The sequence below is a fragment of the Hemitrygon akajei genome, chromosome 27 (assembly GCF_048418815.1).
Source record: "Hemitrygon akajei chromosome 27, sHemAka1.3, whole genome shotgun sequence".
Lineage (NCBI taxonomy): Eukaryota > Metazoa > Chordata > Chondrichthyes > Myliobatiformes > Dasyatidae > Hemitrygon > Hemitrygon akajei.
Window position 1 is genome coordinate 52,728,686 of NC_133150.1, and position 13,359 is coordinate 52,742,044.

At 46.7% G+C, this 13,359-nt stretch overlaps 1 protein-coding gene and 1 long non-coding RNA gene across 2 annotated transcripts in view; one reads left to right on the forward strand and one right to left on the reverse strand.

Moving 5' to 3' along the window:
* Nucleotides 1-9,205, reverse strand: part of LOC140717402 (T-lymphocyte surface antigen Ly-9-like) — a 43,034-nt gene extending 33,829 nt beyond the window's left edge. The window contains exon 1 of the mRNA XM_073030949.1: nt 9,027-9,205. Coding sequence (XP_072887050.1) covers nt 9,027-9,072 — 46 coding nt within the window. The 5' untranslated portion in view covers nt 9,073-9,205. The remainder of the gene's footprint in view (nt 1-9,026) is intronic.
* Nucleotides 6,998-9,464, forward strand: LOC140717403 (uncharacterized). The gene is made up of 2 exons (XR_012096538.1): nt 6,998-7,204; nt 9,035-9,464. It is a non-coding gene; the product is annotated as an uncharacterized lncRNA (long non-coding RNA).
* The last annotated feature ends 3,895 nt before the right edge of the window (nt 9,465-13,359 follow it).

A 13,359-nucleotide genomic window follows, 5' to 3' on the forward strand; every position in this document is an offset into this window, starting at 1 on the left:
ATGTTGTGGGTGTGGAACTGGACTCTCTGACGGTGGTGTCTGAAAAGAGGATGCTTTCCAAGTTGCATGCCATCTTGGACAATGAATCCCATCCACTCCATAATGTACTGGTTAGGCACAAGAGTACATTCAGCCAGAGACTCATTCCACTGAGATGAAACACTGAGTGTCATAGGAAGTCATTCCTACCTGTGGCCATCAAACTTTACAACTCCTCCCTCCGAGTATCAGATACTCTGTGCCAAAAGGCTGGTCCTGGACTTATTTCCACTTGGTATGATTAACTTATTATTTAATTATTTATGGTTTTATATTGCTATATTTCTTCACTATTCTTGGTTGGTGCGGCTGTAGCGAAACCCAATTTCCCTCGGGATTAATAAAGTATGTCTATCTGTCTAAACAAAAGCTGGAAATGGGGATCTGAACTGGGACATTTGGGATCCCAGACTGGGATGTGGTGTTTTAATAAATGGGAAGAGATGACAAGACAGCATCAGCCACCAAAGGTTAAACCTAAGAAAGAAGAGAACCAGACCTCTCAGAAGGCAGAGGTACCCCCATTGGGACCCTTGGCTACAACCCGACTGTCGTAGGCAGTTAAACGTTCATCCAATTCGCCTACCGACACAATCGATCGACAGATGACACAATAGCCACTGCTCTACATACCGTATTTACACATCTGGAAAAGAAGGACACTTATGTGAGAATGCTGTTCTTGGACAACAGTTCAACATTCAACACCATATTTCCATCCAGGCTTGACAAGAAGCTCAGAGACCTTGGCCTTGACCCTGCTTTGTGTCGCTGGATCCTGGACTTCCTATCAGATTGCTGGCATGTGGTAAGGTTGGGCTCCCTCATTCCATCCCTCCGACTCTCAATACAGCAGCCCCTCAGGGCTGCGTACTGAGTCCCGTCCTCTACTCTCTGTATATCCATGACTGTGTCACCATTCACAGCTCCAATCTGCTAATTAAATTTGCCGATGCCACTACGTTGATTGGCATAATTTCAAACAATAATGAGTTGGCCAACAGGGAAGAAGTCACCTCTCTGACACAGTGGTGTCAAGAAAGTAACCCCTTGCTCAATGTCACAAAAACAAAGGACTGGTTGTGGACTACAGGAGGAATGGAGACAGGCTAACCCCTATAGACATCAATAGATCTGGGGTTGAGAGGGTAAACAGCTTTAAGTTCCTCAGCATCCACATCACAGAGGACCTCATGTGGTCTGTACACACCAGCTGTGTGGTGAAAAAGGCATAACAGCACCTTTTTCACATCAGAGGTTGAGAAAGTTTGGTGTTGGCCCCCAAATCTGAAGAACCTCCTACAGGAGTGCAACTGAGAGCATCCTGACTGGCTGCATCACTGCCTGGTATGGGAACTGTACCTCCCTCAATCGCAGGGCTCTGCAGAGAGTGGTGCGGACAGCCCAACATGTCTGTAGTTGTGAACTTCCCATGACTCAGGATATTTACAAAGACAGGTGTGAGAAAAGGGCCTGAAGGATCATTGGGGACTTGAGTCACCCCAACCACAATCTATTGCAGCTGCTACCATTCAGGAGACAGTACCACAGTGTAAGAGCCAGGACCAACAGGATCCAGGACAGCTTCTTCCACCAGGTCATCAGACTGTTGAACTCACACTGATTTTAGTGTATTTCTATGTAATATTGACTGTTCTATTTATTATAAATTACTATGATTGCACATTGCACATTTAGACGTAGACGTAACATAAAGATTTTTACTCCTCATGTATGCGAAGGATGAAAGAAATAAAGTCAAATCAATTAAAACCAAAAGACCTGGGGCCTGTGCTGAAGCGGGTGTTGGAGAACCAAAAACCACTGCAACAAAACCGGGTAGCTTATTACGGACCCGATACTGGAGTGATACATGGTGCATGTGAGTTTCACAGATGAAGACCCCTTCTGCACCTCAGTGGAGTGAACCTGACCATATTCGTCAAGTGGATCCAGTGTTGTGGGCACAACAGAAGAATAATGTGGGGATCGTTAAGTCCGTAGAGCCTCATCAGGACACCGTCAGGCGAAATGCCCAATTATGCTCATCAGGCAATACAGTTTATCTCCAGAAGCCTTGAATGGGAGTAAGCGACTGATTGAAATCTCATTGCATAAAGGGGTTCTCAGACTAACAGGAAGTCTCTGCAATACGCTGATATTACCCATTCCCAAGCCAGGAAACCGGATGAGTGGCGGTTTGTACAGGACTTGAGAGCTATAAATCAGATACACAGCCCATTTCACTTGTAGTGCCAGACACCAGTGTGATGTTGACCTCTCTCCCGTCTATAGCTGCTGGTACACTGTAGCCGATTTGTGTTCAGCCTTCTTCTGGACACCCCTGCACGAAGACAGTCCCCATGGACAAGGTTACCTCAGACAGGGCTACACAGACAACCCTGCAGTATAGACAGCTGCTGTCCGTCATCATCCGGCACATTTATTACCGCCCGAAGTAGCATGATGTGACAAAATGCAGATGATTTGCGGTTGGGTCACAAACACTGAATAATCGTAGAAACGACTCTGACTTCATTAAATCACTGAGCAGCTCGAGGCCACAGAGCATCCCGATCAAAGTTGCAGCTCTGCCAATCCACAGTGACATACCTGGGGTGTGTGCTACACCGAGACACACCGGCGCGGGCGGGAGCGCAGAACAGCTCCAGTACGGGCTCCCAGGCCGGCTAGCAAGAAGCAGATGGTGGCCTTTTCGGACATAACGAACTATTGCTGACATTGGGTCCCTGAGCATCGGCTCTATGACGCTGCCCTGCGAATCGCCATAACTCAAGCAGACCCGACACTATATCGTGGACAGAGGAGATGGAGCGAGCTTATGAAGCATTGAAGGGTGCCCTGATATAGACTCCTGCCCTGGGACTGCCAGACTGTAGTAAACTATTCCAACTGTCGGGGAACGAAGAGGAGGGCTTTGCCAGTGTGCTGCTGACAGAGGAACATGGGGGACTAAGAAAAACCTGAAGCGGACAATTCCACACTACTTCCCCCAGTGGTCAGAGGAATGCCAGGGGTCTGAGGGCAGTGTCAGCTACAACAGTGATGGTTGAAAAGACCGCACCATTAGTACTAGACCACGCTTGTGCTGTGCTGACTCAGGAGGTGATGCTGTCTCTCAACTCGGCAGCTGCACAGCTCTTTACCACAGCCCGGCGAACGGGGTATGGAGGCATGCTGCTCAGCAAATCAAATTTAACCTTCAAAAAGAGCACCGGCCCTCAACCCGGCAACACTGGCCCCTGTGGTAGAATCCTCCGAATCTCACGACTGTGTAAAAGTGGTCGAAACTGTCATGTCACCCCCACCCAACAGAGAAAGGTTGACCAAGTTAGGCGTTTATTCTTTGGAGCGTAGAAGGTTGAGGGGGCACTTGATAGAGGTATTTACAATTATGAGGGGAATAGATCGAGTGGACGTGGATAGGCTTTTCCATTGAGAGTAGGGGAGATTCAAACAAGAGGACATGAGTTGAGAGTTAGGGGGCAAAAGTTTAGGGGGTAACACGATGGGGAACTTCTTTACTCAGAGAATGGTAGCTGTGCGGAATGAGCTTCCAGTAGAACTGGTAGAGGCAGGTTGGATTTTGTCATTTAAAAAAAAATTGAATAGCTATATGGACAGGAAAGGAATGGAAGGTTATGGGCTGAGAGAAGGTATGTGGGACTAGGTGAGAGTAAGCATTCGGCATGGACTAGAAGGGCCGAGATGGCCTGTTTCCGTGCTGTAATTGTTGTATGGTTATATCTACAGTGTTCCTCGACAACCTGGTCTTGATACTCTCTGCGGGTGGCTCCTCTTGGAATGATCACACGGTACTGGCAGGTTATGAAAGAGTGACTCGTTTTGAGGCGTTAGAGGCAGGGACCCTTCCCCAGGGAACGTCCGCTCAGGCGCTGAACTCTTTGCTCCGTATTCCGGCGGAGGGATACACGGTAAATATTCATGTGGACCTGAGATATATTTTTGTGGTCGTACATGACTTTGAGTCACTCAGACAACTCAGAGGGTTATGACATCATCGGGGGAGCCTATACAACACCCGCACTTCATTGAGAATTTATTGGAAGCAATGCAGTTACGAAAACAACTCGCTGTCATTAAGTGTGAAACTCACACTAATACTCCAGACCCTAGAGCACAGGGTAACGAGGACGCCGATACACGGCTAAAACGGCCGCCTCTGATGAAAAAGCGATGTGGGTTATCATGCAAATGCAATGCAGTTCAACATTGCTGCCTAAGATGGGCCCCAAAGAAGGAGGTCGGGATGGAGGGACAAGCAATGCTTCAGGGACTCTGAAGGGGTATGGAGACATGCGGACAATCACCCGGTGTGCCTCATAAATCTCCTGCATGGTCTTGTTGGTCAGTGCAAGGGAAAGGTCATGTAGAAAGGGGGGGGGGGGGGGAGGAATTATACATCAGGTACAACAATAGCGGTTTGCACCAGGGCTGACAATAAATGCGGGACAGTTTGGGCGACGCAGTGAAATCTGCCAACCAAAGAATAGAGGAAATTCACCTGCTAAATTTGATCACTTGCTACACGTGGAGGCACAATTTGCCTATCTGCAGATAGTGCACATGCCTGCCAGTGGGGGAATAAATACCTGTTAGTAATAATGGATATGTTCTCCGAGTGGGTGGAGGCCTTTCTCACCACAAAGGATGATACTCGAACGGAGGTTAAGATATTGACGAAGGAGTTTGTTCCCAGATGTGAGTTACCATGCCAATTTAATAGTAACCGAGGGATCTATTTCACAGGTAAACTAATCAAAGAATTGGGCCAAGCGTTAGGTTTCATTTAGGAGTATCATCTTCCCTAATGCGAGATCAAGTAAATCAGACAATGAAATTAACCTCATTCAAAGAATTAAGGCGAAGACCAATGCCGGCCGGATCCCGACCTCCCTTAACAAGTACCCACACTCCTCTGGTCTGGACCGATGAGAAAACTATTGAATTTGTTATTTTCAGGTGAAACCATAAGATTGATTCAGGGCTGAGTGGCAGCTGTATTACCTCAACCCGGGAAGAAATATTCATCCCTTTAAACCAGAAGACTATTTGTATGTGAAAACGCTTCAGAAAGACTCTCGTTCTTTGGGTGGACGGGGGCCTCGCACGTGTTCCTGGTGACAAGGATGCAGTAAAGGCAGGAGGAGAGCCCAGCTGGGTTCACGGGACACGGTGCAAGCTCGGGCACGGAGAAGGACAGCGTGGCGTCCCAAAAAAGAATAATAGTTGTTATATTATTGCTTGGACTCTTTCAAGCACAGACTTCCTAATACGTAAATAAGGCCCCACTACATAATACCTTTTAATCTCTTAGTTATGAATTTGCGGTGCGTTTGAATGCTTCTGTTCGCTGGACATGTTCTCGCATTCCTCAGCACAGCAAAGGGAATGTTCCCCTCGAGGAGGACAAAGCTGTCGAATGGGTCCTCCGACAGAACGGGACCAATTCCGAGAAGGAGTGGGATAACTGGGAAGGAGAGGGTTATAGCGTAGATATGACAAAACACAAAGAAGAATGGACACACGAGGGATATAGTTCGGAGAACTTTAAGGGATGTTATCAGCCTAGGTATAAGGTGTCCCACATTCCCCCATTCCGAGTATTGAGCGGTACCCCTGTGGGAGAATTGTGTGTAAAGCGTAACCACCTCCTGGGGTCGGGGAAACCGATCTCAGTTGGTATCAGGCACTGTCTACAAACCCTGGACTTCAGCCACCCACTTGGAGGTAGCCTCTTCTTCTTTAGCAGCAAGACCGCAATCAGGACACCTGAGGGAGATGCGGCCCATCGAAATCGAAGTGGAAATGCCACTCATTGTTTCAAAATACGGCACTCATTTTCTATATGATTCCCGATAACGGTACTTAATTTCCCTGCGGCTACCGGGTCTTTCCCCGGCTGCCCCGAAACTGGGCACGGTCTGTTATTTGGCCAATGTGGCTCCCTTTATGGGGCATCTAAAACCCTTAAACTTGCATCGCAACCTTCGGATCAAGAGAGCTATCACCGGGCTGAGAGGTTCTGGATGATTGTTTCCTACGTACGGGGCAGGCAGAGCGGCTCAAGAATTGACACGAATGGCCTCAGCCATGGAATAGATAGACAGTGAGACCGAGAACATAACCCATATGGCGGGCCATATTCAGAAGAGTGGGCAAGAAATATGCAAGTTAGGAGAAGAATTTCAGAACTATTATCCTCCCGGAGGGTGGTGGTCTTTTGGGAATCTCTTAGGATGGTGGTGAATATCGTGGGGCATTATGGGGTTAATACTAGTATTGATAGTAGTGGCGGTAGGAATCTTTAAATTTCCGTGTGCCCTGGTATCCCAGCCCTGGCAGGGATGTGTCTAAATGTGAAGTTGTAACCCTTTGATCCTGAATATAAAGACGCTTGTTTAGACATGCGGCCTCTGCCCCCACCCCCACCCCCGTTATGAAGCCCCCTATCCAGAAGGTGAGGAAGAATAAAGATGATCTGACGATCAAAAAGGAGGGAACTCTGGAAGAAAATTAACTCAAAATTAAGGATCAACAAAAACGTGAGGATAGCAGGGCAGGGTAAGAAGCAAATGGGATCTGCCTGCCTAGTTAGACTAATTAGCAATACGTTCAGTTAGAAATGAAGAACTGATAAGCTCGGATGCAGAAAGTTCTGTTAGTAATACAGAACTGATATGGACGGATATGGAAGGTTCTGTTAGCAATGAAGAACTGATAAGCTCGGATGCAGAAAGTTCTGCTGGCAATGCAGAACTGATATGCACGGATGGTGTCTGTAAGGAGGCACCCTTAGACAAGACTACATGACTAATAACTTAGCTTCTTATAATTAATGGGGAGGTTCCTTCAGCCTCCAAGAGCTATTGGACTGATGACTTGGTTTCCTCTATTTGATGGGAAATTGACTGTTTATGTGGGGATCCTGTGTCTAATTCTGTGTAATATATGGAAGCATCCTGAACCATGTCGATCAGGTCTAAACAGGAACTCCTAACCCTTGAAAACTGCTGAACTGCACATACTTTGTCATAAAAGACCACCTTTGTGTTTGCTTTAGCGAAGTCTCTTAGTGGGCTCTCCTTCATCACGTACTGAAGAAATTAAACCGAATACCGGGGTAAGTGTCTTTGTTTAAGTCTAATCGGCGCCAGTAAATTTCTCTGACAATCCTGCATGCTTCCTCCTTCCCTTTCTCCCATACTCCACTTTCCTCTCCTATCAGACTCCAGTTTCTTCAGCCCTGGACCTTTCATCTCAAGTTCTGAACATTTATTGCTTCGTTACTTATTATTGTTATTTCTATTTTTACACAGTTTGTTGTCTTTTGCACATTGATCGTTTCCACATCCTGTTGGGTGTCATCTTTTCATAGATTCAGTTATGTTCCTTGGATTTACTGAGTATGCCCGCAAGAAAACAAATCTCAGGGTTGTATATGGTTACATATACGTACTGAGATAATAAATTTACTTTGAATCTTGAGGATCAGCTACATACTTCTTCAGAAGGCCTTACCGGACACACTCAACTAATTCCATCCCATTCCATACCCTGGTACTGTGGAAGTCCCAGTCTTCATCAGGGATCAGTAACAACCCTATTATTCATACAGCTATTTGTAACTTCTCTAATTCCTGCTGATTACTGGAGACCTACAGCACAGTACATCCGTCAAAGTGATCATCCCCTACTACTTATAAGTTGTAAATGCATTGCCTCACGGTATGACCATCCAGAAATAGACTCTCCAAGTATTGCCATGATCAGAACTGGTGGGTACGAGCTTGTGGGCACTGTGGAGATGTGGCTGAAAGAGAGTCAGAGCTGAGAGCTAAACATCCAACGATATAGATCCCATCAAAAAGGCAGGTGGCTGGGCAGAGGGAGGAGTTGGTAAAAAAAAGAAATGAACCCATAAAACAGAGTGATAAAAGGATCTGAAGATGAAGAACATTTGTGGATGGAGTTGAAGAATTTCAAAGGTTACAAGACCCTGAAGGGACACGTACAGGCCGTAGAATAGCAGTCAGGATGAGGGTACAAAAGGCATGGGAGAAACGCTACCAGAAGATCGAAAAAGCACGTGGGAAAAGCACTACCGCCTACAAGTTTCCTCCAAGTCCCACAGCCTCCCTGGCCAGCAGGACAAACCATCTCCTTCTCCCTGCTGTGTGGAGTTCTCCCCCTCACTGCAGTCCACAAAAACAATGCTTGCACCATCTACAGGGCTTCTTCACCCTATCCCCTCATTTGACTCCACATCCAGTTAAGACACTTGCCTCCCTTTGCAACTGGATCTTTAACCTCCTGACTAGCAGACCACAATCAGTAAGGAAAGGCAGTGACGCCCACAGCACGATTATTCTCAGAATGTTTGCCCCATCTGCAACACTTCTCTCCAACCCTACAGTTACCTGTAAATCATTACTGTCATCATTAGATTACTCATGGAGGACGAGAGAGTGAAAGGGAAAGAGGAGGATAGAGACTGAGGTTATGGAGAGAGACACAGAGCTCCCTGAACAAGAGAGAGGGGTGAGTCAGAAAATCCAAGGCTTCTCAGCAAAAATGAGGAAGGGAAGAGGATGCTTTGTGTCTGCTTTTAGTGGTGGTCTGGCAGAGAATGCCACGATGAGCAGAAAAGTCTTCTGCCTGCAGTGAACACCTCACGCACTCACTGCTCCACAAGTATAGCTGATCACTGAAACTAAACCTTGCAAATGGTGGAGAGAAAATGAGACTGAGATTGTTGGAGCTCGGGGGGTGGGGGGGGGGAATGCGGGTGGCTGAGGAAGAGATGGGGAGCAGTGGGTGGAATGAGAGGCGAAGGGAGGGAGAGACCACTAATTCCTTTCACAAACCACAGTCATACCCTTACCGTTGTGCAACCTAGTCCCCCCGTTCTCGCATCACTACCGATGACCACAATCTGACCTTACCCACACAGGCGACCCAGACGGCAACACAGAACAGGGACCAGAACATCCTGAAGAGAATTCCAAAACATTGAGTGCTTTTTTGGTGAGCTGGAGTTTCGGAGACTGTTGGGAGATTTCTAGTTACAGCTGCCAAGCCCTTTCCGAAACGCAGGAATTTAGTTGGACGACGCACTCGGTCTGTTACGACAAACTGCGTTACCTTATCTTTGTCCACAGCCTTTTTTAAATCGCTCTCTCTGCCTGTTCCCTCCTGCTACACCCGCTCCGCACGCTCTATCTCTAAAGAGGCAGTGTTAAGTACTGTAATATTTTAGAAATAAACCAGCAGCAAGCGATTGCAGAGTCCGCTTTCAATGTTAAAACCACTATATTTAATAGTATCTACTCAAATATATTGTAACTTAATAGAACAAATAAAAGTTAACAGTGTTATGTGTATATATGTGTAGCTATCAAGCTTAAGAATAATTGTTGAAAGTCATAAAATGGCTTATTACTAAGGTAAATTCAGTAATCCTCGAAATAAATGATGGAGAGAGATCTGTAATCCACAGTAAGGTAGAAATATATTTGTAATCCACGTTGTAGCGAGAGCGATGCTAATCACGAAGCACTCCGCAGGTTCCACGTCAATCATCACAAATGATCACAAATGATCACAAATGATCTGTCGCATCCGTCCAAATCCACATACGACGTTTGTTACCAAGTGATCTGCCACAGGGAATATCGTCTCCTGGTGGTAATTACACAATGTACCCAGGCAAGGATTAAACACTAAGTGATCCCACAAGATATTCCAGAATCCAAAAGCAACACGAGTGAATCTGCAAATGCTGGAAATAAATAAAAACACAAAATGCTGGCAGAACTCAGCAGGCCAGACGGCATCTATGGGAGGAGATAGTGTCGACGTTTCGGGCCGAAACCCTTCATCAGGAGTGAAGTAACATGGGATGGTCGAGGGGGGATAAGAAGTGGAGGGAGGGATAAAGTAGAGAGCTGGGAAGTGATAGGCTGCAGGGAAATGGGCTGGGGGAAGGTGGAGAATTATGGGAAATGAAAGAGAAAGAAAGGTAGGGCTGGGGGGAGATTATAGTGAGGGGGGAAAAGAGAGAGAAAGAGAACCAGACTAAAATTATAGATAGGAATGGGGTAAGGGGGGGGGGCAGAGGTATCAACGGAGGTCTGTGAGTTGAATGTTCATGCCGGCAGGTAGGAGGCTACCTAGGTGGGAGATAAGGTATTGCTCCATCAACCTGCGTGTGGCCTCATCTTGACGGTAGAGGAGGCCATGGACAGACATGTCAGTGTGGGAGTGGTCTGTGGAATTGAAGTGTGTGGCCACAGGAAGATCCCGCCGCTGCTGGAGGACTGAGCGCCGGTGTTCAGCAAAACGGTCTCCCAGTCTGCGGCGGGTCTCCCCAATGTATAAATGGCCACATCGGGAGCACCGGATACAGTATATCTACCCAAGTTGACTCTCAGGTGAAGTGGTGCCTCACCTGAAAGGACTGTCTGGGGCCTAGGATGGTGGTGAGGGAAGAAGTAGAAGTGTGGGGGCAGGTGTAGCACTTCTTCCGTTTGCGGGGATAAGTGCCTGGAGGGAGGTCGGTGGGGAGGGATGGGAGTGGCAGGGGGGATATTCCAGAATCCACTTCTTCGGATTACACAGAGTGACAGCCACACATTCGTAGTGTACAGTGCTGCTGATTAACCCAACCTTTTGGGGTTCCAAACAGTGACCCTCGGCCACTAGCTTCCTTGTTTAGGTCATCTCTCTCTCTCTTTCCGACTCTCCTTCTGATGGTTCTGACTGTGAGTGTCTGTGTCCTTGCTTAAAAGTAAAACAAGCTGCGAATAAGGTAAACAAGCTGCGAGTCCGTCAGTCGCGCCTCACTTAAGCTCTCTCTCTCAAAGCCACAGTCCACAGACTCGTAACAGTAGTGCTGAGCAAACGTGGGACAACTCCGCTTATGGAATGCATCCCAGGGTACTGAAATAAATGGCAGAGGTTATAGCTGAGGCTTTGGTGATAATTTACCAAAATTCTCTGGACTCTGGGGAGGTCCCGGCAGATTGGAAGACGGTGAATGTCACGCCACTGTTCAAAATAAGAATTTCGGCAAAAGGCAGGAAACTATAGGCCAGTTAATTCAACATTTGTAGTTGGGAAAATGCTTGAAGCTATCATTAAAGAAGAACGAGCGAAGCAGCTGAAAGAAATGGATCCATTAGGCAGACACAACATGGATTCGGGAAAGGCAGGTCCCGTTTGACAAACTTACTGGAGTACTTTGGGGATATAACGAGCGCAGTGGATCGAGGGGGACAGATGGACGTTATTTACTTGGCTTTCCAGAAGGTGTTCGCTGAGGTGCTATATAAAGGATTTATCAATAAGATAAGGATGCAGATTTGGAGGTGATGTGTTAGTATGGATAGAGGGTTGGTGAACCAATAGAAAGCAGAGAGTAAGTACACATGGGTGCTAATCTGGTTGGAAATCAGTGGCCAGTGGTATGCCACAGGGGTTGGTGCTGGGTCGGCAACTGTTACCGATATGCATTAACGATTTGTAAGAGAGGACTCATAAATCCGGTGTCTTAGAATACTTACCAGTAACTTTCTCTCTGCTCCTTTGGGGCAGGTGTGACCTGTACAAAAAGGACGAGTTGAACTTGAATCCTAGGGGTAGAAATATCCTGGCGGTGAGATTTGCTAAGGCTACTGGGGAGACATTAAATTAGAATAGTTAGGGGTGGGAATCAAATTGAGGCTAGGACAGAGGAGGTTAGTTCGCAAATAGAGAAAGCTTGTAGACAGTGTGTGAGGGAGGATAGGCAGCTGATAGAGAAGGGGAGCGCTCAGATTGAAGATGTAGGGGAGAAGGAAGAAAAAGAAGATAGTAAAGTTGTTTGCACCGTTAGTGATAAACAGAGAGTAAGAGGTGGAGAATTTCTTAAATCCATTTATTTTAATGTTAGGAGCATTGTAAGAAAAGTGGATGAGCTAAGAGCATGGATTGATACCTCGAAATATGATAAGAACTTAACATAAGAACATAAGAGATAGGAGCAGGAGTAGGCCAATCGGCCCCTCAAGCCTGCTCCGCCATTCAACAAGATCATGGCTGATCCAATCTTAACTCTAGTTTTCACCGAATCCCACAAGGCAACAGTGCCAACCAACAGGGCACCATGCCGCCCATTTTATTTTATTATTCATCCCGCCCAAACCCATGTGATCACCCGGGGGAAAAAAACCGAGTTGCCAATTGAGGAGAAAAAATCTGGAAAATTCCTCTCCGACCCATCCAGGCTATCGAAAACTGGTCCAGGAGATCACATTGCTGATCTAAACCTAGTCTCATGTCCACTTACCTGCTCGCTCACCGTATCCCCTAATGCCATTTTTATCCAGGAAAATGTCTATCTCCATTTTGAATTTATTGAGTGTAGTAGCTTCCACAGCTCTCTGGGGCAGTAAATTCCACAGCCCCACTACCCTCTGAGTGAAGAAATTTCTCCGCATCTCAGTCCTGGAACGGCATCCCCTTATTTTAAGATTATGCCCCCTAGTCCTAGTTTCACCCATCATTGGGAACATTCTCCCCGCATCCACCCGATCAAGCCCCTTCACAATCTTATATGTTTCCATAAGATCGCCTCTCATTCTTCGGAACTCCAATGAGTAGAGTCCCAATCTACTCAACCTCTCATCATACATCAACCCACCCATCCCCGGAATTAACCTAGTGAACCTTCTCTGCACTGCCTCGAGAGCCAGTATGTCCTTTCTTAAATATGGACACCAGAACTGCAGGCAGTACTCCAGGTGTGGTCTCACCAATACCCGGTACAACTGCAGTAAGACCTCCCTGTTCTTATACTCCATCCCCCTAGCAATAAAAGCCAGCATTCCATTGGCCTTCTTGACCACCTGCTGCACTTGCATACTAACTTTTTGTGTTTCCTGCGCCAGGACCCCCAGATTCCTTTGCACAGAAGCACTTTCCAGTTTCTCTCCATTTAGATAATAACTTGCTATTATTTTTCCTGCCAAAGTGCAAGACCTCACACCTGTCAGTATTATATTTCATCTGCCAAATGTCTGCCCAATCACTCAGCCTATCTATGTCCCCCTGCAGGGTTTCAATGTCCGCCGCACTCATTACACTCCCTCCCATCTTTGTGTCATCAGCAAACTTAGATACGTTGCACTTAGTCCCTTTTTCCAAATCATTAATATAGATTGTAAAGAGTTGGGGTCCCAACACCGACTCCTGCGGAACACCACTAGTCACCAACTGCCAGTCTGAGAATAAACCATT